This window comes from Miniopterus schreibersii, assembly GCF_964146895.1.
Source record: "Miniopterus schreibersii genome assembly, chromosome: 2".
Classification (NCBI taxonomy): Eukaryota; Metazoa; Chordata; class Mammalia; order Chiroptera; family Miniopteridae; genus Miniopterus; species Miniopterus schreibersii.
In genome coordinates, this window is record NC_138102.1 from 64,158,122 (window position 1) to 64,183,035 (window position 24,914).

General features: G+C 36.7%; 1 protein-coding gene across 2 annotated transcripts in view; it reads left to right on the plus strand.

Annotated features, from left to right (window-relative positions):
* DIAPH3 (diaphanous related formin 3) overlaps positions 1–24,914 on the plus strand; it is a 424,348-nt gene that overhangs the window by 55,781 nt on the left and 343,653 nt on the right. For both annotated transcript variants that reach the window (XM_081128431.1, XM_081128432.1), the window contains one exon: positions 651–755. In XM_081128431.1, coding sequence (XP_080984557.1) covers positions 651–755 — 105 coding nt within the window. The remainder of the gene's footprint in view (positions 1–650; positions 756–24,914) is intronic.

Sequence of the window (24,914 nt, forward strand, 5' to 3'; positions counted from 1 at the left end):
CCTTGGTTTGAATGTTGCTTGATCAATGTTTTAGATTTTTAGGTGGTACCTCTTTTTATAAGTGTAATTTTTATATAATTTAGAACTGAGTAAAGTTAAGTAGTTAACGAATATTTTAGATGGGTTGGAGAAGAGCCCATTAAAACTATAGAATGCTTCACCTATTGGGTACTAGGCATTTGATAAGAGGTGCTTGTAGCTATCAGAATCTGGAAAGTGGTTGGCTTATTTAGCTTTTAATTCTTATGATACATGGAGCAGCTCTTTCAAAAATGGTACCAGATAGTATCAGGTACAGCTGTTGTAAAATATATACACACATTTTGAAATTGTTAATCCTAATGACTTTATGAAAGGCAGATATCTTCAACTGTCTAATTAAATCTATAGTAATGCGAATGTAATTTTACTAGCCTGCTGTGAATTTAAAAAGCTGTTTTGGTGTTTTATCTCTAAAGATGATCTAGAATACTTTCTTCTCTGTACCTCAGCTCTTTTTCTCTCTCTTCTCCAGGCAGAACTACACGTAAATAATTTCAAAACAATTAATGCTGCTTTAGTCAGAAATTATTGATTTTCCGTTCATAGTGTATGTAGAGTGGCTGCTCTACTTAGATTCTAAAATGAGGCTTTTTAATTGTGTTTTCCAGGAAGATATGAATTTAAATGAAGATAAGAAGGCACCATTGCGAGAAAAGGACTTTAGTATCAAGAAGGAAATGGTGATGCAGTACATTAATACTGCTTCAAAGACAGTAAGTAAAACTGTTAAGTGGAAAAATACTGCTGAAATGTGGTAGTATGAAAAACAATGCATTTGTCTAATGAAGTGCTTGAGTTTGTGGGCAACTGAAATCAGAGGGCTTTTGAGTATATAATTAAAGCCACAAGGACTATAAGATTGTTTAATTTAAAAGTAGTTCTCATAACTTTTAAACTGCTTTTGTATTTTAGCCACTCACATTGCTGAGAAACACTGATTAGTTGGTTTATGTACTCCAAGACAACTTTTCTTGGTAGTGAATTAAGATGGTTATTGATTTTTGTGTCACTTGTAAATTGGGATAATATTTGTACTATAGAAAAGGGAGACTGATTTTACTCTACCTAAATCAGGATACATTATAGTGACTTAGAGGTATGTCTTTAATGTGAGTTTTCCTATGGAGAAAATTAACCTTGTAACAAATTATAAATGGAGACATTGAAAGGAGCATTGAGCCTTTACATGGCTACCAGTTTTCTGGAGAAACATGAACTACGTGGCTGGAAGTAATGACTAAATGTCTAAGAAACCATGGCTGGCACACAGAATCAATTACATTTATTTCATGGACCGACAAATGAGCTTAACCGGTCATATAAAAATTGTCAATAAATAGGTTAGATTAAATTATAAAATGGAAGCTAATGAAGAAGTGATCGGTAGAAAGACCATAGAAAATGACTTTGGCTGAACTTAAGATAGAATTGGATTAGGGAAAAATAACATACTGTAGCTTTCACTGGATAACTTTAACTAAGGCCAGGTTAAATGAATATGTTACTAATACTTTAACTGCATTTATTTGCTAGACCAGTCAGTAACTCTTTTGGAAGAAAGACTCAAGTGATGTTAAATTTTTAAACAGGTCTCATGTTTGGGCAGCCTGATGTTCACTTGTAGGAATCACTGAGTGCTGTGACTTCAGCTCTTTATATAGATGGGCTCTGTATCTGCTGTTGTGATACAAATTGCCTTTGTCCCTTAATGATACTTGGACATCACAGATTAGCATTAGGAGTCAGAGGTCTTCTGTTTTAGATCAATTTATTTGTCTTCTATTTCATTGGAGTATCCTACTGTACCTCCCTGATCCTTAATTTCCTCATTCATCAGATGGAATGAAATTCCACATAGGCTTGTTGTTAGAATTAAGCTGTATATTCCGGTTAAAACATAACATTTATTTTTTAATCCTCACCTGAGGTTATGCTTACTGATTTTTCTTTTTTTTTAAATTGGGGGGGGGGGGGGGAGAGAGAAGCAAACAAACATTGATGTGAGAGAGAAACATCGATCAGCTGCCTCCTGCATGTGCCCCAACCGGGGATCAAACCCGCAACCTAAGTACGTTCCCTTATTGGAAATGGAACCCACACCCTTTGGGTATACAGGGTGACGCTCCAACAAACTGAGCCACCGGGCCAGGGTGGATTTTATAACTGGTGACTGCCTTTGTGGTAGCAGTGGTGGTAGTAGCAATTGTTTGTTTTTTCTTTTTCTTTGTGATTTATTGTTTGTGCTGCTGAATTATTACATCATAATTAAAAATATAAGAAATGTACATCAGCAAAAATACAATTTTACTAGTAATGAGTCTACATTTTGAAAACATTCATTTGTTCACCTGTCATATTTATTAAGTATCTATGTGTCAGGCACTATTTTAGGCCCTGGAGATGGAGCACCAAGATAATCATGTGAGTTATAGAGCAACATGCAAAGGCATGTAATAGGTGAAATGTGACATGAAAAAAATAGCAAGGGAGGGGTGGGGATGGTATAACTTTTATATAGAGTAATCAGGGAAGAGTACCCTGTTTGGGAATTTTAATCCAACAAGCATGAATTCACTTAATATAATTATAAGAGATACAATATTAGAACTGGTTTAGAAAACCTTGTATTTTAATTCTTGAATTTCAGGTAATAAACAAAGAAACCATTTTGAACTTCATTATAGTGGCTCTATTTCAGTTTGCATTCACTGATGTTAAACTTTAATCCTCTAATCATTTTGACTAAGGTTGGAACCTATTTACCAGAATTAGTTAATTAGATTATCAGGATTGAAATAGAGTAGTTATCTAATGTATGATTAAAGCATTGGCTTATTTAATTAGTGTGTGAGGATCATGGCTTTTCCTAAGAGGATTCTGAATAATTTGGCAGATGTTTAACGCTGTAGAAAGTTCAAGCTGACCAGTCACCTATTTTTGCTCTGGAAGTAGAAACACATTTTATTAACTCTAGGATACAAACTGTGTTATGCCAGTATATTTAGGTTAATGAGTACTCAAAGAGTTTCTCTGAGAAAAACAATTAAAATTCATCCATAGGTTGTTTTAGAGAGGATGTGGGGAGTTTGTGTCAGATATACTTTTGTTATCATTTTAGCCTTAGAATTTGCTTTTTTTTTTTTTTTTTTGGCGATTCTCTTTTGTGGGTTGGGTATGCATTAATATAATTTATTTTGAAGTATGCTTTTGTTGATTTTAGAGAGAGAGGAAGGGAGAAGGAGAGAGAAACATCAATCATTTGCCTCCCACATGTCCCCTACTGGGGATTCAACCTGCAACTGGGGTATGTGTCCTGACTGGGAAAGATGTCTGGTCCTTTGTGGGGAGGTGGAGTTTCAGGGAGAGAGAGAAACTTAAGATTTTTAAGAGAAATGTTGTTTGTCCCATACAGTGTTCAGGTTTTTATTATGACTCCAAGAACCACCCAGTGCTTCTGGAATCATCTTTTTCTTTTTTCCAATTAATTTTTATATACAAGATGATGAGATTGTTGACTTGTATACTGATTGCAACTGGACTGCTACCTGTCGGCACCTAGTCTTTTTGTTGTTGTCCCACTAGAGGTGGATAAAAGGCTTTAGAAATTTCTCTTTGAAATTTATACTTCTAGTTCCCCTGTACTAACTGGGAATTAAAAGCTCTTACAGGCTTTATTGCCCCTCCCCCCATTTATCATTGGAATTTTGTATCATAGCTGACATGATCATAACATGATCATTTTGCGTGGGCTGATACCTGATAAGGATGGCCTAATTTCACTTTCTAAGCTTCTTAATTAGAACATCCTTTATTGCCTATTTATGTTTAGTTATCCCCCCCCACCTTTTTGATGTCTTTTTCCAGGTAAAGAAGCAGAATTTCTCTTTAATAAGTGCTCCTAGAAGTTTGCTAGCTTCCTTTGACTTTGTTTTCAACTTTTTCCTTTCCTAGTCAGTCTGGTCTGCAGTCAAGTGACTGCAAAGGCTCTTTGGAGGCATGCATTGGAAAAGTTTGTATAGTGTTTCACTTTACTCCTTGAATCCTTAACTGTTTCTGTAGTTCTTGCTTAGGCTTCTTTAATAAGAAATAGAATTAAATATCAAATATTTATAGAACTTGACTTTCAAAGGCATATAGAAAGACTAACAAGTTTATAAGCAGTATGATAAAATGGATCTAAATTGAGTTTATCTAGAGGGAGATACATACCAAAGAGGAACCAGAGGGCATAGAGTCTGTATTATTCAGAAAGCTTCTTTTCCTGGCATGTGCACAACCCCACATCCATTCTGCCTCCACGAATTCCTCCTGAAAGCAGGTGATCACCTGAATAGCTAGTCCACAGCAGCATCCCCAGGACCCCGAGCCCCTCCTGGGTCCTCCAGACACCCCCTTGTTTGTTTCTGGGTCAGCTGTGAGTCATTTAAGGACCTGTGGTCACCACAGCATGGATACCTTTGATGGTTGCTCCAGGGCCCACACCCCTCTCAGGCATGCAGCTGTGCCCTGCATGTCCACAGATTGGAACTTTTTCTTTATGTCCAAACTGTTGACAGCATTTATTTTCTCTCACAGCACAAGATGGGGTTTTTAGATGGAGAAGCGTGTGTTAGTAGGGCCTCAACAGTTTTTCTTTGAGATTGGCTTTTCACATTGACTTCCTGTGCTGGCTTAGATGACCAGCCAAACCTACCTGGATGGATGTGTCCAACACTGGGAGAAACAGAAAGGTCACTGCACCTGAAAAAGCTGCTGGACCACCCATCCTCCAGCCTCAATCTGGAAGGCAGGGGGTGTTTGTATGGTCCCCCTGCTCCTGGTGATCATCCAGGCAAGCCTTCCTGTTAGGGAGCCTGTGCACAGTGTTGTTCTGCCAGTACCTAACTCCTGACCGACTGACCCAAAATCATTCCACCCAGTTACCTTAGTGTGACTTGTTTAGAATCACCACAGCCTAAAGACATTTCTTCATTGAAACCAGTTCTTCTAAGGAAAGAACATATAGTTTGAAAGAACATATAGTTCAACTTAAATTCTCACCAAATTTCTTATTGTCTTGTAGAAATTGTTTACCCAGTTATTTAGCTTTTTAGCTCCAATAAGGTTTTCAGAATAGAAAACAATTGGCATTTATTCAGTTGTTTTTGAGGTGTAATTCCCATACAGTGAGGAGCATAGTCCAGTTTGACCAGTTTTGACAAATGTGTCCAGCTGTGTAAACCTGCACACCTATCATGATAGAAACATGCCTGTGGTCCCTGAAGGTCCCCTCATGTTGTGGACTGAATGTTTGTGTTCCCAGTTCCCCAAGTTGAAGCCCTTACCCTGTGTGAGGATGGAAGTGGGTCCTTTAGGAAGTTGTTAGGGTTTCATGAGGTCAGGAGGTTGGGTCATGGTGGGATCAGTACCCTGATCAGAGGGGAGAGACCCCTGTCACGGCTCATGCACCCAGGAGAGGCCACAGGAGCACACAGTGAGGGGACCCTGCCTGTAGGTCAGGAAGGGGCCCCACAGGCCCGGAATCTCCCAGCTCTAGTCTTAGACCCCTCGGTGCTCCCACAACTTTGAGAAACAGGTATGATCTGTGCCAACTTGTCATGGCCACTGGAGCTGATGGAAACCTCTTAAGCCTTTCCATACCCGACCCCCAGAGGCAAGTGCTCTGTTTTTTGGCACCACTCCTTATATTTGCCTGTGCAAAACCTCCTTTTAATAGAGCCTAACTGCAACTGCCCATTGTGTCCCGTCGGGGTTCCTGCGTCACCACTCACTTACTCCTGGACATGTGCCCCAGGCGCTGGCCTGGTCTCTGATGGAACTGGGGTTTCTGGGGTTTGGCTCGCGTGACAAAGGTGGTACCCATTCTTGTACATGTTTTCTGTGACATGTTCTCATTTCTCTTGGGCAGATACCTAGGAGTGGAGCTGCTCTGTGGGGCATCTCATGCTCTGAGCAGTGGCTTTAATTTACAGTTCCTTGAGCTCACTGACCTGAGCACTTCCATCTGCTTCGTGCTCATCTGTACCTCTTTTCTGAAGTGTCTGATCAAGACTTTGCCCCTTTTTAAAATCATTGAGTCCTTTATGTCTTCTAGATACAGGGCTTGTCAGATGCATGCATTGTGAATGTTATTACCTCCCATTCTTTGACTTGCCTATTCATTTTTTTATGGCCTACAGTATTTTTAAAATTAAAAAAAGTTGAGTTCATAAGTGTAGGACTATAGATTCTTGCGTGTGTATGTGTGTCTACATAGTGTTTAAAACCATTTTGAAGGGTGTTGCCATTGTGCCAGTTGTTCTAGCTCAAAAAGGCATGATCTAAAGTATGGAGGACCTGGTTTTCTGCAGTATTGTCCTTCTGGGCATATATTGATTAGAAAATAACTGTTTTGAGAAAATATTTTATGTTCAGATTTGTGTATATTTTGTCTAGATAGAAAATGTAGAGTTCATTTGTTTGAGTATCAATTTGCTGATGTTATATCATTTGGGGGCATGTTCATACTTTTCAGTGTATAATTTTTAGTTCAGTTTTTTTTAATTTTATTTTTTTAAATCCTCACCTGAGGATATTTTTTCCCATTGGTTTTCAGAGAGTGGAAGGAAGGGAGAGAAGGGTGGGGAGAGAGAGAAAAAAAAAACCCACATACAAAACATCGATGTGAGAGAGACATATCTGTTGATTGCCTTCCTCACTTGCCCAGACCGGGACCAGGGATCCTGCAACCGAGGTACATGCCCTTGGCTGGAATCAAACCCAGGACCCTTCAGTTCATGGGCTGACACTCTAACCACTGAGCCAAACCAGTTAGGGCTAGAGTTCAGTTTTATATGTTAATTTGGAAAGCACTGATATACACGTAAATCAGGTTGTTCTTTTGTTTTATTTTCTTTCACTTTCCATCACTATTTTTCTTTAAAAGGTTTATATCTTAATCATTGGAAATGTAGAGGAACCAGACAGATTTACACATTCTTGCTAATTAAAGTTAACGTGGATTATTTTTTGTCTTCCATTTCAGGTTAGGGATTTGATTGAAGCACCCTTATAATAAAAGCATAGTAAAAATTTGTGGCCACTACTTGGTATAAGACATATTAATTAGCAGTGCCCTTCCTTAAGGTACTTTGCCTGTTTATCTCCAGGTCTTGCTTGCTGACTAGGAGAAAATTTCAGAGCCTTAGGGCAATGAACCAATTTCTGGTTAAGAGTATTTCCTAATAATCTATCTGGCACTTTAATTTCCATTTGTGCCTATATAGGACAGGCTTTATTTATGTACTGTTAAATGATCTTTCAGCAGCTCAGATTCATCCGCCTTCCTTATGAGTCATTTCTGGGCAGCACCAGTGGTGTTCATTGTTCTCCGATATTACTGCAGTGTGTTTCTTTTCAGGCAGGAGGCGATAAAGAGAAAAATAGTCATCTTTTTTTGTTGTTGTTTGTTTAATAGGAAGAAATTATATTAGGTTCAAATTAGAATTGTATTTTTGGTCTTCTAAAATTATTGTTATGTAAGATAAGATTTTTATATATAAATCTTTATTATAAAACTTTAAAAAAAGACTCACCAAATATAGAAACATTGTTATTACTAGTAAAATTTACTAGAATTTTAGAGCTTGATATGTTTAATAATGTTTATACTGACTGTGGTATTAGAGATCATCTGAGATTGTTTTCATCTTGGTTATTTGAATTGTTTATTGGTCTAAGATATTTTGCTGTGCCCTTGCTCACTTTTTAGATTTTTATGAATGTAATTACATTTATCATGTCTCATAACTGCAAAAGTTGTAAAAACTGAAAGTGCCAGAAAGAAGAGGCATGTGGTTATGATGGAGATGAAAATGATGAGAAATTATTCATATGGAATGAACTTTTTGAAAGAAGGAATAGTTCTGAAGGAATAAATGAAAAACAGAAAGGTGCTACATATATACAGTTCCTTTCACTGAACAAAAGGGAAATGTAATTGATGAAATGAGGGGGAAAATCATCAGGAATAATGGCTCTTAACCTTGATATCCATTAGAATCATCTGAGGAACTTTAAAAATCAGTGTTGCCTGGCCGGTGTCGCTCAGCGGTTGAGCATCGCCCTAGGATCCAGGAGATCATGGTTCGATTCCCGGTCAGGGCACATGCCCGGGTTGTGGGCTCGATCTCCAGTGGGGGGCATGCAGGAGGCAGCTGATCAATGACTCTCTCATCATTGATGTTTCTAGTTCTCTCCCTCTCCCTTCCTTTTTCTGAAATCAATAAAGATATATTTAAACAAAAAATCAGTGTCTGGGTCCTAACATTTAACAAGTACGTTAGAATCATTGCAAGATGGGGCTCAGGTTTCTGTAAGTAGTGAAGGTCTCTGAGTGATTCCAGCATATAGTCAAGGATGAGCACTATTGGGCTGTAGGTGTCCTTTATTGTACATTCATTAAACAAAAGACTAGAAGTTGGTAGAATTTAAAGGTGTTAAGCCTGGTGAACATTTACTAATAAAATTGTTATTAAATCATTATGGTTTCAAGGCTAGTTGGTGTGTTGCATAATATCAAAATGAGTATCCAAGCAGTATACTATAGCTACTAAGAAATTCTCTGACACTTGGCTACTTGTAGAAATAATCTAGAGGCAAGATGCCTACTGTAACAAATAGAAGAACCTGGTCTGTTTTGGAAAAAGATGCCCAATAGAACAGGCGTTAACAAGGAGGAGAACAGTGAGTATGCCTGTTTTTAAAGATTTAACGCACTGATTCACCTTCTTAGTTGGTGGTAATAAACTTAAATCTCTCTTAATTCAGTTTGGACTTAAGAGACATCTTTTTTAGTTTTTACTTCTTCCTAAATAGAATAAATTCTATACAAACTTAAAAAATCCTTTATGGATTAATCATCTTGATGCACAAAGATATTATTTCCTAATTTCATGCTGCCCTGATTCATTGCCATTTCCTAACTGGTGCAAAATAATGATTTCCTCCCACCCTTAAGAGATGGTATCTCTTCTTACCCTTAGTGAAAGAATTTGAAATAACTTTGTATTAAATTATCAGAAAGCCTTCCAGGGTAGATTAAATAAACTGAGAGCTCTGCCCTTGGTATTTGTTGAGGTGGGAAAGCAGAATAATCCAGTTATAAATTTAGACAGTCTTATGTTTTGACTACTTCTTGTATATTATTACTGTTGCACTTGGTAGACTTTTTCTTGGGAAAGCTGTATTGTACTATTTTCATGAGTTATAAATTTTCAGACATTATGTTTGTTAAGGATGGCTTTGTTATTTTGTTTAGTAGATATTTTCTTAGTTATGGAACTGTTTATTTACATGAGATCTGGTATATTTTAGAGTATCTCTACATTTTCAGATGAGGAAAGGCTCAGGGAGTGTGTGACATTCCCAGGTTAGTGCTGCAGCTAGAACTAGAAACAGGGTTTCTGAATTTTTAAAACCTTTTTATTATAAAATAAAACAGTTATGGAAAACACCCCAAAACAAGTAGCTTAGTGAATTATTATAAGAACACCACCCAGATCAATAAACAGAACCTTGCCAGCCACCCTAGGAAGCAGGAAGCCCTCCATCTACCCTATCCCAGCCTCAAACCTCCATTTTTTCTCTCTAGAATTAATTATTAGCTTGACTTTTTTGGGTATTGCTTCCTTGAGTTTTATAGTTTTATCATCCAGAAGTATATCACTAGACACCATAGTTTATTCTTGCTTATATTTTAAAATTTTGAGTATCTTTAAAAGGCTTTTAACCATCAGGTGCCCCATCCATCCCTTTATTTTATCCAGGACAGTCTGGACTCTGCTAATTGCATATTCATGGAGAAGTTCACATGTTTCTCTTTCCTTTGTACTTCCTGCAAAGTGGCAGCTAGATCCAGAGGCTTGATCAGATTCGGGTTTGATCACTTTGGCAAGACCGTAGGAAGTATTATGATGTGTTATTAGGAGGTATTTTATGTTGGGTTTGTAATTAAAATTCTATAATTTCATTTTCATTTATTAGTTGGAATACATTTCTAAAGAGTTCCGTAAATATTAATTACCTCATGATATAGGAAATTTAAGATAAATACTTGGTTTCTTTTTTTTTATTTGCCAGTTTTCAAGGTACTGAGTTGGTTCCTTATCATCCTCTGAAGGCGATCAATTATTTTTAATGTCCATTAAAATTGGTGCATCACAGTTACTCCTAGTAAAGCTCAGATTGTCCAATATTTGTCATTATGAACTTGCTTAGTTTCTTCTTCAGGGATTCTGTTATCTGTATTTTGGATTTTTATCTTCAATATGACACTTTTTCTCAAATCCTATTTATCTTATGCTTTCATTTTGCCTGGGGAAAAAAAAAGTTCATTTATGAGTCTCTTATGACCTCACTTACTATGTTTTTTGTTCTTAAATTCTAGTTTAGTTTTTATTCCTGAAAATTTTTTTTTCTTTCCATTTTTTCTGGAGCTTTCTCACCTCATTTCTGAGTTTTTCTCTTTCTGCTTTAAGTAGTTTTTTCATGCCTTGTATAGTCTCTTAATGTCTCAGCTCATTTTGAAATTGGGCGCTATAGTTTGCCATGTTTTATGGGTTTGTTTTTGTGGTGGCCTTTCATCTTCTGTAGGAATGTTCTGCTTCATTGTGATTTCTCTCTCAGCACTTTCTCTACAGTGTGTGGGGCCTTGTCCTGGAACGAAGCTCTGGCAGCTCAGTGTTGTGAGTTCTCAGGACATAGACCGCTCTAGCCTTTTCAGATCTTTTCTGCCTCTTGTGTGTACTCACAATTGGAGTGGGCCAAGCTCCAGCCACTTTCAGCTGCTCCTCCCATACTGGGCTGTGATTTCCAATGACTATCTCTGGGTGATTTTAGAGCTCTCCTGTTTTCATGTTCATCAGGCACTTTATTGCTTTTTCTGCTTCTTCCCACGCAGACGCTGATACTGCGCAGGTCTAGTGGCTATTAGTGGTTTGTGTCCAGCTGTTTCTGTTTGGAGAATCTTGGAGATGCGGGCATCCCTCAGATATTGCGGGTTCCGTTCCAGACCACGGCAATAAAGCAAATATTGCAACAAAGCGAGTCATGTGTTTTCCCAGTGCATATAAAGGTTATATTTAGGTTATACTGTAGTCTATTAAGTGTGCAATAGCATTCTGTCTAAAAAAAGATGTACCTGCCTTAGATAAAATATACTGTATTGCTGAAAAATGCTGAAAATTCCTGCCTGTTGGAAAAATGGCGCAAATAGACCTGTTCAAGGCAGGGTTGCCACAAACTTTCAATTTGTTTTAAAAAAGAAAATGTGAGAAGCACAATAAAATGAGGGTGTGCCTGTACCTTGTCTCTCAATATTGTTGGGATTTTGGTTTTGCTATTTGCTTTTTAGTTGTTTTCTTTGTTTTTCTGTGGGTATCTAGAGAGTTTCAAAAACTAGACTGCTGCTGCCATCTGCCCAGATTATCTAGTCTTCTGATTTTGAATCTTATATTCTATTTTTTCTATGCCAATTTATGTCTTTGGTTAAAAAACAATTCTGGATTATTAGCATAATTCCTCTTGCTTGCCTCCCCAAACCATTGACTTTCAGGGGAAAAATTGTGATATATTAAGAAAGGACATTTTGCTGTGTAACTTGAACTAATAGCTCAAGGTTTTGCTGTTTAACCTTTAAACTTTCATCAAACCTCCTAATGGTCCATGACCAACAAATAGGTTTAAATAAAACACTAGTTTTAGCCTTAATTTCTATATTATGTTTGTGCAGTGCTATTAGCTTCTCATATAATTTCAGTAAGTTATGCGGAATGCATCCTTTTTTATATCCCAGTGATAGGGAGAAATTCAGACTGCCCTTCAGTACTTTACTCCACCCCTGGAAAAATAGGTCTCAGCTGCTTGTGTGTGTCTATAAATTAGTGAGTGTGTTAAATCTATCACAGCATGAAATCACTTCAAACGCTGTGAAAGACTATCTTAAAGAATTTAAATTGATTGCAGATGTTGGTGCAATTAAGCAGGCCTGATGAGCTCAGAATCATGTTTCTCAGATTTGAATATCAATGCAGTTTAAAAAAAAGTGATTTACTCCATGTAAATGGAGTTCACAGGCATCTGAGAGTTTCTGTCACCTTGTTCTTAAAAATGGTTCAGCAGTGTGAAAAGTAAATTTTGACCCTTTATGCAGATACTTGTATTACTTAGAATGAAGACGTATTAGTCATCATAAGTATGTAGTCCCTTGCCATCCTTAACCAACTAGAATGGACTTTGAATGATTATATCCTTCATTATTTCATTTGTCTACCAATTTGTTTGTCTACCTTTTGTGCCTATAATTCATTTATAAAATGAGTATAACAAGCCAATGAGTTGGCTTAGATAATAAAATCATAGGATTTTTTCCCCCTTCAGCTTAGATCTTTTGCCTAGTAAGAACTCTGCCTACTTTTAGTTGCTTTGACTTTAAATTGCTGAAATGTAAAAGGAAGTTCTAATTATTAAAATATAACCTATTGGGTTGCAAATTAGAAAGTGAAATCTGAAACAAGACTGTAACAAGATTAAGTAGAGTGTACTGTGTGTTCATTTTCAATTTACTTCAAATTGATCCGTGCACATAAAGTAATTAAACTCATCAATTTCTGTTACACATTGTAAAATAGTATGGACATTAGGACTTTATTACATATACAGTAGCAAAATAAGTTATAAAAATGGTGAGTAACTTTATTTAGGTACTTTTTTAAATACTAAGAAAATTATTGAAATATTTGAAATGTAGTAACATTAATGATTTGAAATAGGAACAAAGAATACATTAAATTTTTCCCGAAGTTTTGAATTAAAGCTGTGTTCGACAGTATTTTATAAAATTTACTCAGATTATATGTTTTTTTTAGTTAAGAATTCAGCTTGGTTACTTTTAGCTTTGTGATTTCAGAAAATTTAATATCCCTCTTTAAGACTTAGTTTACTGAATAATAAAATTTAGGAGTGTTGGTGTGGGGAACCTATGCCATGGGAAGTAGGGCAATGATTAAGTCTCTTAAGTTATCTCGGTATATTAAGTTCAGTCTTATCAGAGTTAAAAGTGTAAAATGGGAGTGGGTGAATGAATGCTACAGCAGAAACATTCTTAAATCTGATTCATACTGGAATAAAAAGTTGAATAAAATTATTAAATTTGGGTATCATAAAAAATAATACATACAGCATTTTTTCCTACTTAAAATATGTATTCACCTGCCACTCTTGGCTATCAATCAAAGCCTTTTTCTTTGAGTGGCTCGTACTTTGGTGTTTCTTACATAAGGCATCCCCATGAAGTATCATCTGTGCTCACCATTGTGTGTTTTAGTTCAACTAACAACTTACACTTGTGGAACAGTCGACATTCAGACTTATAAGAGATTTGTATGATGTTTGCAGTGATGTTTTCAATTATCTTACCCATACCTAATTTAGAAATGAGTTTTTTAAAAGAACTCGCTCTAATCTTGTCTTTTCTAAGTATTAAAGTAATTTATCACAGAAACAAGTCTTGTTTTTGCTCTCATGATCACATTAACAAGAACAGTTATCACAGTTCATAAAGTTTGGGGTACAAAAAAATCAACTCTTGCCCAGCTGGGCATGGCTCAGCGGTTGAGCATCGCCCTATGATCCAGGAGATCGCTGTTCGATATCTGGTCAGGGCATGTGCCCAGGTTGTGGGCTTGATCCCCAGTGTGGGGCATGCAGGAGGCAGCCGATCAGTGACTCTCTCATCATTGACGTTTCTCTCTCTCTCTCTCCCTCCCTTTCCCTTCCTCTCTCTCTGAAATCAATAAAAATATAAAAAAAAAATCAACTCTTGGTATTCACAGAAATAAGTTCATAGGTGTAACTGTGTAGCCTACAGCATGCTTTGGGCATTTTATCACTGATATTGGATGTCTATCTCTTAGCACCTTTGAGAAGTCCCACTTTGGTGAACTTTATTTTTATTCTTCCCTTTCTCTCTGCAATGGGGTCATTAAAAATATAATTTTTTGTAACTTAAAAATTGTTTTTCCTACTTAATTGTTCTGCCCTCAGTTAGAAATAATTAACTCAGCTCAAATTAACTCAGAGGAAAATAGGAGCATATTGGCTCAGGTATCTGAGTATCCCTGGGGTGTATGGGCTTCAGACAGGCCTAGACCTAGGTTCCCAAATGACCCAAGGACCCAGTCTTTCTATATCTCTTAGCACTGCTTCACTGACTTGACTTCATTTATGCAGGGTTTTTCCATGGTAAATCCAGATGGATAGAAGAAGTTTCTGACTTATCTCCTGTTTCAGTAGTATTCAAAATTTTAGATCTATCAGTTTAAAAAAGTTGGTCATATATTCCACTAAGCCAGTAAATGTTTATCATGAGCATGTTCATTGTATTAGTTTCTCATATTTGTTATTCATTTTATTTTGTTATTTTTTACGTTTTTTTCCTCACCTGAGGATATTTTTTCCATTGCTTTTCAGAGAGGAAGAGGAAGAGGGAGGGGAAGAGGGAAACATTGATATGAAAGAGACACATCAATTAGTTGCCTCCTGCACGAGCCCCGACTGGGGCCGGGGATCAAGCCTGCAACTGAAGTGTGCGCCCTTAGCTGGAATCGAACCGGGGACCCTTCAGTTTGTAGGCTGACACTCTAACCACTGAGCCAAATCGGCCAGGGCTGTTACTCATTTTATATATAACTAGATTTAATGTATTAATATTTTATCTCTAATATATAATATGAATTGACAATATCAAGATAAAAATTAAAGTATTACTGTTTCATTTGGAAGTCTTGCCTCATATACACAAATGAAATTGGTTCCTTTTTGTTTTATCACATTTTTGCTATGCTAGATTCATCACATAAACTGCTAAACATGCCTTTTTTCTACTCAAATATTTTTACACAATCTACAAATTACTTGACTTATTTTAAAGAACTATAAAGCTTTCTGGGCTTGGTGCATTTTTTTAAGGTAAATTTTTAACTTTAAAATTTCTCTTATTAGTTTTCTTTTAAAAGGTATACTCCTGCCTCTCAATTTTAAATGCCTTTTTAATTTGAAATCACCAGTTTTATTCTGTCTTATAAGTGAACCTATCATTCCCATTCAGGAATGTTCTGGGAGCCCATGCGCATGCAGTAACCATTGCCTTGGCCCAGACTTCAACCCTTCCTTGTTCTTGTCTGTACTGTTTCTTTTGTCCACTAACCAGCTCCTATCCTCCATTTAATTAAAGACTTGGTTTGGGTTTGCTGTTTTAATGTCAGCACTGCCACCCTCTGCCTATTAGGTTAGGGCTTAGGGCCCTGAGTAAGATGTGATATGCCCTAGCTCTGCCATTATGTGTTGTGCGTGGAGAAAAAGACATGAAGACATGCATCGAAGCCATGAGTCATCTGGACAAGAAAGATTCCTTTAGGACAATATTTGTGTTAATTCATGGTTGTCCATATGTGACAGATCTTGAAGTCTCACAAACTTGATTGATCAACATGCTAAGACTCAGTATGCATTCGTGAGTTGGTATACAATCTAAGCTATTAGAGACGTGTATAAAAATTCAAATATCACTTTATAATCAGAAATAATATTAAGGAGAAAATTCTTATATTCTCTTCTCTCTTTGTAGGCTAGTATATACAGGAAGCCAAATGATGGAGAGTTGCTTACTTGGTTTGTTGTATGGTACACTATGAAGATAATGGGGTGTGTGCCTGTAGTATCATAGGCTTTTGCTGTTTTAACTGTTCTCGTATTTCATGTAGTTATCCATTGGATTCATGTGATGGACTAGAAACTCCATGAAGTAAGGGAATACCTGATGTAGCACAAATTATATATTTGTGTCAATGTTTTTGTCACCCCCTTTCTGAAGGGGGAGGTGCCTCTCTGAAGGACTTTGGGTTCTGCAGGTAGCCATGTAGACTGCCTCCTCCTATAACATAACCCACTAATGTTACAGTGCCCTGAAATTGCTGAGGCCATACTTTTTTCAGTAATTAAAATCATTTTATCTTGAGGTAACACTTGATCTTGGTGTACATGTGTAACCTCTTTGGTCATTTTAATAGTTTTATCTGTTACATTTTGATATTTTTCCTAATATCATTATCTGAACTTAATTGTAATTTAAGCTTTGGGGGTATCTTATGGTTGGCAAAATGTATCTTCCCAAAGATTCACTTCTTGTCACGTTACGTTTTAGAGAATTTGATAGGAACTGGTGTTTTCACTTTATTTTCTCAGTATTTCAATTTTATAGCTCATGATCTTTATACATTTTCCCCCTGTCATTTTTGAGAATTTTCATAGGACACAAAGATTGTTTAAGTAATCAAAATGATTAGAAATTCTAAGATCAACTTGTTTAGTAATCAAGTAACATTCCAAGTATCATTCATTTATTCCACTGCTAAAATTTAAAATTATTAAAATCAAAGATACAATTTAAAAAGATAGAGTATCACTTAATGAGGTGGTCTTCAACCAACATTGAATCATTTCTTACTATCTTATTGCTTTGTTCTTCAGTGAAAAAGGTATATGCTCTCTAAACACTTTCACATTAGCAGTTCTGTAGAAGGAAAGCTTTTCTTGTGAGATCTGATCAGAATTCAAATGTCATCTTAATGCAAAATGACTACATTCATACATACTAAATGTATGAATGACTACAGTGGCTTTAAGTAATCGTTTACTTTTGCGTAATGCTTATTTTTAAGATTAATAAAACACAAGAATGTGACTAATTAGGAATATATTAAATATATTAAAATATAACAATTTTAACAATATTTTTTCTCATTTCAAAAATAATGCATTTTTACAGAAAATGTAGAAAGTATAAGACATCTTAGAGAGGAATAACCACACCAAACACTCTAACCCAAGATGAGGCATCCAGCTAAAATATTGAGGTTGTTTTGATTTCAAAAATGCCTAAAAACAATTATGATAACAGTAAAACTAAGGTTTCTGTAGCAGAGATATTAAATGTGACTTTCCCTGTTTTGTGAGAGTTTTGGCAGAAGTCCAAAGGCTGAGGATAGCAGGTGCCATCACAGTGCGGCCATGAAAATAGATTGTGAAACCGATTGCACTGCCATTAGCTCATCCTTCACTTCCAGGCTGTATAAGAATAGGTTCACAAATATTTTTAAATTGGAAGATGGATAGAGAGGCTTTCTTTGGAGGGAGAGGTGTCATCCATTGTACAGCGGCATTATCTCCAAATATTTGTGAGGGAGTAGAGAACCTCTCAAAGGTTGACTGTATCCCTTCCAATTTGGGGACACAAGGACTGGAAACTGCAAATGGTCGGCTCTAAAGGCAGGAAGCTGTGTGAGCTTCTGTGGTGGCAGAACAAGGAGAAAGGATTAGACCTTTCGTGGGAAAAAGTTTCTCATACCAGAACATTGACTGGATGTGGACCTCTCAGAGCTGACTTTGAGTTGCCGGGGGAGGTGTTTTGTCCAAGGGAACTACCGGCGCATTAAGTGACCCAAACAGAGGGAGTCTTTGTAAGGCTGTACTGCTAAGTCTCAGCAAGTGAGTCTCCAAGGAATCCACATAAGCGTCCACAGAAGGGGACAGCATTTGCATTTCAGCCACATCCAGAGGACAGTAGCACCAAAGTGCAGTAGTGCTACCTAATTACAGCAATTTTCTGTATCTTTGCTCTCTTTCCTCCCCACTCTCTTTGGTCCTGAAATGCTGAAGGAATCCTGATGAGTAGGGATCATGGTATTGAAGGACAAGGTGGGAAAACAGTGCAGGACCATACCTCTGTTTGTCATTATAGATTTCCAAGTCTGAGTGAGGGCCACACTGAGGAAGGGGAGGAATTTTAGGTTAGCTCAGATTGAAGTTTTAGTCCTGGCCGGGTGGCTCAGTTACTTGAGTGTCGTCCTGTATACCAAGAAGGTGGCAGGTTCATTCCTGATCAGGGCACATACCTAGGTTGTGGATTCGATGCCTGGTTGGGGAGCATGCAGGAGGCAACCTATCAATGTTTCTCCCCCCCCCACCCCCCCAAATCAGTAAACATATCTTCCGGTGGAAGAATTGTCCTCATTCTTCCTTACTGGGCTGGAAAAGTTGTGTGAAATGTAGACTATTATTCTGAGGTGATGTTGCTAAAAATAACTTCTGAGTCAGAGTGTGTTTGTAAGCAAGTTTAAATCCAGAAATTGTAGAGCAAAAGATGGATACATGTGATAGGTGCATGGGTTAATGTACCTAAAAACTTCCACATGGATGGTGATGGGGAGAGGGAGGGAGTAAACAAAGTTAGAAGAAATAAAAAACTGCAAGAAAATTTGCTATATATAACTAATGTTTAAAGAACACCTACAAATCATTAGGGAAAAGATGAATAACCCAATAGGAAAAATTTTAATACACAGAGGCAATTTACCCAAGAAGAAATACAAATGGTAAACAGCTCTTTGAAAACATGTTCAATCTCAATATGTAAATTAAAATAGGTATGGAGGGCATTTTTCAGCTGTCAAAGTAGAAAGGCTAAAAAAGATTGCTGACAGTAAGTGTTTGGTGAGAGTGTAGAAATATATAGCAATGCAACCTTCTTGGATTATAATTTGACAATATCTATCAAAATAAAAAACTTGTATACCCCACTGATGTAACAATCTCACCCTTTTGAATCTATTTTTATAGCAGTAGCTTGAACTTGTAAAGATCTACATATGAGGTTGTTCCTTGTAGCACTGCGCAAAATGTCAAATTTAAAACAACCAAAATATCCATCAGTAGAGAATTGATTAAGTAATTTACAGCACATTCATGCGGTGATGGATGATAGAGCCATTAAAATGAATGAGTTAGATATGACTTGGAAAGTTAGCTGATATAAAAAAACAATATAGAAGTATGTGTATGGTATGAACCAATTTTTGTTTAAAGAAAGTTGTCATGTGAGTACATACATGTATATGTGAATGAGTAGGTGCCTAAGAGTATCTCCTCAATTAAAGGAAAACTCTTGCTAGAGTCTCAACCAATTTGTAAAAATCATTTGCACTGTTTGTCTCAGGCAAAGATTGGAGAAAACAAGTCAAGAATTTACATTTCCTCCTGTACTTAAAAAGGACAAGTGGGATTATGAGTGAATTTTAGATTTTAGTGTTTTGTGTATTTCTCAGGATAAACTTTTATTTTTAGTTAAAAAAAAATGAAAAGGGTAATGTGGGGTGTAGAACTAGGGGAAGAGGGAGGGCAACCATCTACCAGAGTACGTCCTCTGATTTTTGGATGTGGCAAGGTGTGAGTGCTGAGCTTCAATGCCTGCTCCTTGATTTTAGGCTGTAGTAATCCATTCTTTTTTCTATGTGCAAGAGACTTGGGGAAGCCAGTGTGAATAAGACAAGGTCTCTAGTACTTCAAGTAGCTCACAGTTTAGTAGAGACAAAATATGTAAGCAGATGAGAAGAATACAGTGGGATATGTGGGCCATGAGTGTATGGTAAAGCGCTGGATTATTGGCTGCAGGACAGTGTTGAGAATGCATTGTACTGTTTTAGGGAGTGAATGGGTGAGGCTCTGAATCTCATCAGCCTCTTAGCTGGCAACCTAAGCAGTGCAACCGCCTGCTCCTCTTGTGGCTTTCTTCATCCAAGTTTTCAGCATTGGTACCAGAAAATGTCTTTTTACAATATTTTCTTAGCAGAAATAAAATTGAATGTTGTTTCTAACAGAAAATACCATTTTTGTCTTGTTTACCAAGTCATTTTGCTGTGGTGCAGATGGCCTGATAACATGGACCACATTTCAATTAGAAAAATAAAAACAAATCAGCAGACCTGATAGTATGCTGTTTGCAAAGCCTTTAAGTGTAACTTGGAATAGCACACAGATGCATTGCACATTCCTGTAGTAAATTGGCATTCATTTAATAATCACTTTTATTTACAAAACTTAAGTTTTGGAAACATCTGAATAAATCTGTGAATAATTTAAATGTTCAGTTTGTGATCATTGCCAAATAGTGTTTATTAAGCATTTACCTATGTGTGATGATGCTGGCTGCTGTCAGTACCACAGTAAATGAAAAATATAGGAAACTTGAAGACTTGACTCACAGAAGAGGGATATTACTCACTAAAATATGTGAAGTATTACTTATGTTTGAAGCATTTCATGTGATTTTTCTGTGCCCTAGAATTTATTACCTGAACGGTTTTGTTTTCAATCTGAAAAATTAGGGGATAGATATGATAACATCAAAGTTACTTTCCATTTCTGAAAATTCTTTGATTCCTTTCTTTACCAGGATACGTCACTCAATTTCAATCTCTGCTTTCAAAGCCATTTATTTAGTTGAAAACTTCATGTTTTCAAAAGTAATGTGTAGTCATTGTGAAACATACCTATACAGCAAAAAGAAGAAAAAACCATACCATAATTTCTTCACCAGAGATATCTGTTGTTAATGTTTTTAAATTACTTTTTTTTCATTCTGAAAAATGAGGTTGAGAATATGAACCTCAAAAGTGTTTGTGGAGAATAAATGAAATACTGCATGTTGTCATTGCACTTGTGGTTTCCGGCATGTATCCTAGGTGAAGCAATACTAACGATAGGTCCTTTCTCTAGTCATTTTTAAAGTGTCAGCCTGATCTCTAATAATTTTTCTTTTTTCTTTTAATAATGTACTGATTATGGTCCTGCTTTTATTCTGAGGCTTGATAGGCATCCTTAGTAACTGTTAACTTACAGTAAGTAGTATAAGGTACTCTTTGATAAAAATGGATTTGTCATCTAGTGTTTTTTGATATTCCCTATTTCAAGGGAAATTTTAATGTTGCCAGAGATGAGTTTTCAACCATGCCCTTGTACCAGTGAACATGAAAACTAATCAATGAAGGTAGCTTAGCAAGAAGAGAGAACTGGTGGAACCGAAGTCGAAAGCCTCTGTTAAATGGGGGAGGAGAAACCCAGTAGTTTGGACACAAGCTGCTGCAGCCACACCTGCATCTTTCGGTGCTGTGCAGAGAATAATTAGTTGGAGTGGTCTAGGGGTCAAGCAGAAAAATACAACAGTGTTTGGCTTTAGGGAGAATGGCACTGAGAAGATACCTAAGGATGAGGAGTTCCCTGAAGGACATTTGTAAGAGAAGCTCTGGGAGAGGTTAAATGGGGCCAGTAACCAAATCAGTGACATCGGTGCTGGGATTAGAACGATAGTTTAACATTAAAAGCCTTAAAAATAAGGAAGTATACATATTTCTCTGGGCAGCAAGATCTGGTAAAAATAGAAGAAAACTGGTTTCCTTGATGGAAGAGGAAAGTTGAGTCAATTTATACTGTCTAGTTTTGCTATTTTAGTACAGCAAAGGGCAAAGTCATGGTAAGAGTAGGGCAGAGAATAGGGATAGTTTCAGAAAGAGCTAATGGGTTTTGAGCAGGTATTGAGAGAATGGAATATGAGCAAAGATACCTGAAGTCTATCTTGAGGGCCCATTTGAGGTTGGAAAATATAAACAAATACTAATATATTCTAATGGTTCCTAAATTCTGTTTAGTGCAAGCCTTTTATGAAAATGTAGTCTTACATGGATAACCCCCCTCCCCTATATATCTCAAAGATAAAAGTGAATGTTTTGTTTGAGAGACTAGTGAGCCTGAGAGGCCAACTTATTTTTCAGCTCTGAGGCGCATCTACCCAGGCCTAGAACTGCAAGGGGCACAATATAGACTGATAGGAGACAAGTAGAATGCTCAGAAAAGGAAAATTATGTAGGCTAATTAGAAACTTCAAGTCTTCTCTTTGGCTATGAAGAGGCCAGAACAATCACAGTTGGGTAAATAACACCAATTCAAGGAACCCCGAGTTTAAGGTAAGACTGAGGAGGAAGTGAATGTCAGAAGATCAAGTAAGAAGCTACAATACATGCCTAGGAAATCATTTAAAGAAAGAAGCAACATGTGGGTTTGAGGGGTTCACATTAAGCAAGAGCCTCCTTCCATGAGCCTGGGAATCAAAAGAGAAGATATATAAACATTGTAGCATATGATTGACTCTCATCCTACCTCCATGCTGCCTTTGGGTATGGATAACTGAGTCTGGTGGGTGGGTTGGGAAGGAAGTCTGAGGACTAAAGATTCATCTGCTTCTGGATTTATGTGTGGCCATTGTTGGGAGACTTTCTCAGCATCTGATTTTGTGGGCATTGCAAGCAGTACTGGATGCTTCAGCGACTCTGTTGCTGCCTTCAAGTGTCACTTTTAAAGTTCAAGGAGTGAGTTGCAATAGCTTGTCAAGTTTGGGTAAATTCAATTTGAGCTTTATTCAGATTACCCAGGGGTCTTTAGAGGGGTTTATAGATCTGTTTTTGCCCCAGATTCTGAGAGCTCTTTTTATGCATCCTTCTGTAGCTCAGCTGTATAGTGAGCCTTTATGTCTGATTTCTCACTTTTCTCCAAGCACCAGATGACCTCAGCACAGGATATTTGGGGCAGCAAAACATTGACATAAATTTTGTCTTAGCGCATGGTTACCAAATGGTTATAATATAGTTTGACTTATTATTTCTCATCTTCTAAATTTTAAGTGGAGGAATGGTAGAATTATATAGGAACAAAGCTTTTCAGAATCTGGGTTTTAAAATGAGAACAAACATAAAATTGTAAGTATTTTCTAAAATTAAGAATTAGCCTTCATATCCATAACTTTCTGGCCCAGTATCTGGAAGTAAAGCTTACCTCACTTATGGTATAAAAAGAAAAATTCAGTGGATAAAAATTATGTGAAATTATGTGTTAAGAAAAAGACACATTTGTCAAATCGTAGTTCTTAGGAGTAATGTAAATAATACTGTCAATTACACATAAATTTCAAAAGCTTTAGCTATTGGTGCATTAAGAAATCATTAGAGCCCTGCCGGGCGTGGCTCAGCGGTTGAGCATCGACCTAGGATCCAGGCTATCAGGGTTCGATTCCCGGTCAGGGCACATACCCAGGTTGCAGGCTGCAGCCGATCAGTGACTCTCTCATCATTGATGTTTCTCTCTCTCTCCCTCTCCTTTCCTCTCTCTCTGAAATCAATAAAGATATATATAAAAAAAAAAATCATTAGATTTCATTTTCCTTAAACTATGTAGTGATAGTTTCTCTATATAAACATGTGGAAGTTTAGACTCGTAGATAGGAGAACAGACTCACAGCTGTCAGAGGGGAGAGGGGCTGGGTGAAAAAGGTGAAGGGATTAAGGAAAAACACACAACCTTCATAGACACTGACAATAGTACGGTGATTACCAGAGGGAAAGGGGGTGGCGAGAAGTAAGAGAGGCTGAAGGGGGATAAATGGTGATGGAAGGAGACTTGGCTTGGGGTGGTGAACACACAATACAATGTACAGCTGATGAATTACAGAATTGTACCTCTGAAACCTATTTAATTTTATTAGGCAATGTCACCCCAATAAGTTCAGTTTTAAAAAGCACCAACATGTGGAAATTTAGGAAAACCCACAAGGGTAATGAGAATGTGAAATAATTTTAGTACTGGTTTTTGGGTCCTGGCATAAAAACCCCAGTTTAACAAACTTACTAATTCACCTGATTAAGTACATCACAGTATTGGTCAAATCTCTTTTAGTTGTTAGTAATAAAAGCCCAAGTTGAACTAATGAACAAAAAAGACCTTTTATTGACATTTCTATCTGGAAGAGAAGGGATGAGTAGAATGAAGGTCTAATGTTGGGACTTTCTCTCCCCTCTTCCCTTGGCCTCTGAACATTGTTATCTTCTCTGACTACAGAACAACTTTCTGCCAGAAATGGAAAGCTTGCAACTGTAAAAGAAAACATAGGCATAATCAGCTGTTTAAAAAGAAGCTAAACCTGTTTATATACCAAATTGAGCACAGACAAAAGACAAGAGATGTGGTTAAAAATATTTCTAATGATCTTGACGAAGGGTTAATATTTATGCCCTATAGTGAACTTTCATGAGTTGACTAGAAAAAGAGAAAACAACCCAATTTAAAAAATGAGCTAATGACAATTCAAGAAGAACAAATCCAAAGACATAAATACGTATGTAAAATTTGTAGTTATATATTCATACTAAAGTCACTTGACACCTATTAGATATTTTTACTATTCTAGTAGAGAAAAAGTACCTTTATCCATTGTCAGTGGAGCTGTAAAAGGATACATATCAGACTATATGTATATACTTGATAAATATTAGTTGAGTAAATTAATTGGGAGATGTAAATTCAAAGAGAATTAGACTTTCAGCAAGAAAAAATTTTAACTTGTTATTTAGAATATATTATATACATGTAATAAGCATATAGCCCTTTAATTCATTGTCATCTCGTTATATTTAGGTTAACTTGTTAGTTAATACAGGGATGAGCAAAAGTAGGTTAATAATAATAAAATAATAATACAAGAATAAACTGTGTTTTGCATACTCACACCTGTAAGCCTGCTTTTGCACACCCCTGTATTGAGATGAGATGGAATGAGATTGATGGTTGAGCAAATCTAAAAAGAATATAAGCTGATGCCAACTTAAGGCAAAAGACATATCGGCTTGTTAAAGATTCTTAAGCAATTTGAAATTCATATGGCATTGTGCTATTTTGATTTTCACAAGAACTCTAATGTCACCAACGGCAGGGATTGTATAATTTTTATAGTGCTTCCATCCCAACCTGGAACATAGCAATGCACAATAAGTTATTGATGAATAAATCAGTGACTTATAAATATAGTATGTACCAAACACCAATTAGTCTAGCACAGTGTATTTTTCATAGGTGGTCTAGAGCCAGTTTCTCTATCATGTTTAGTAACATTGCAG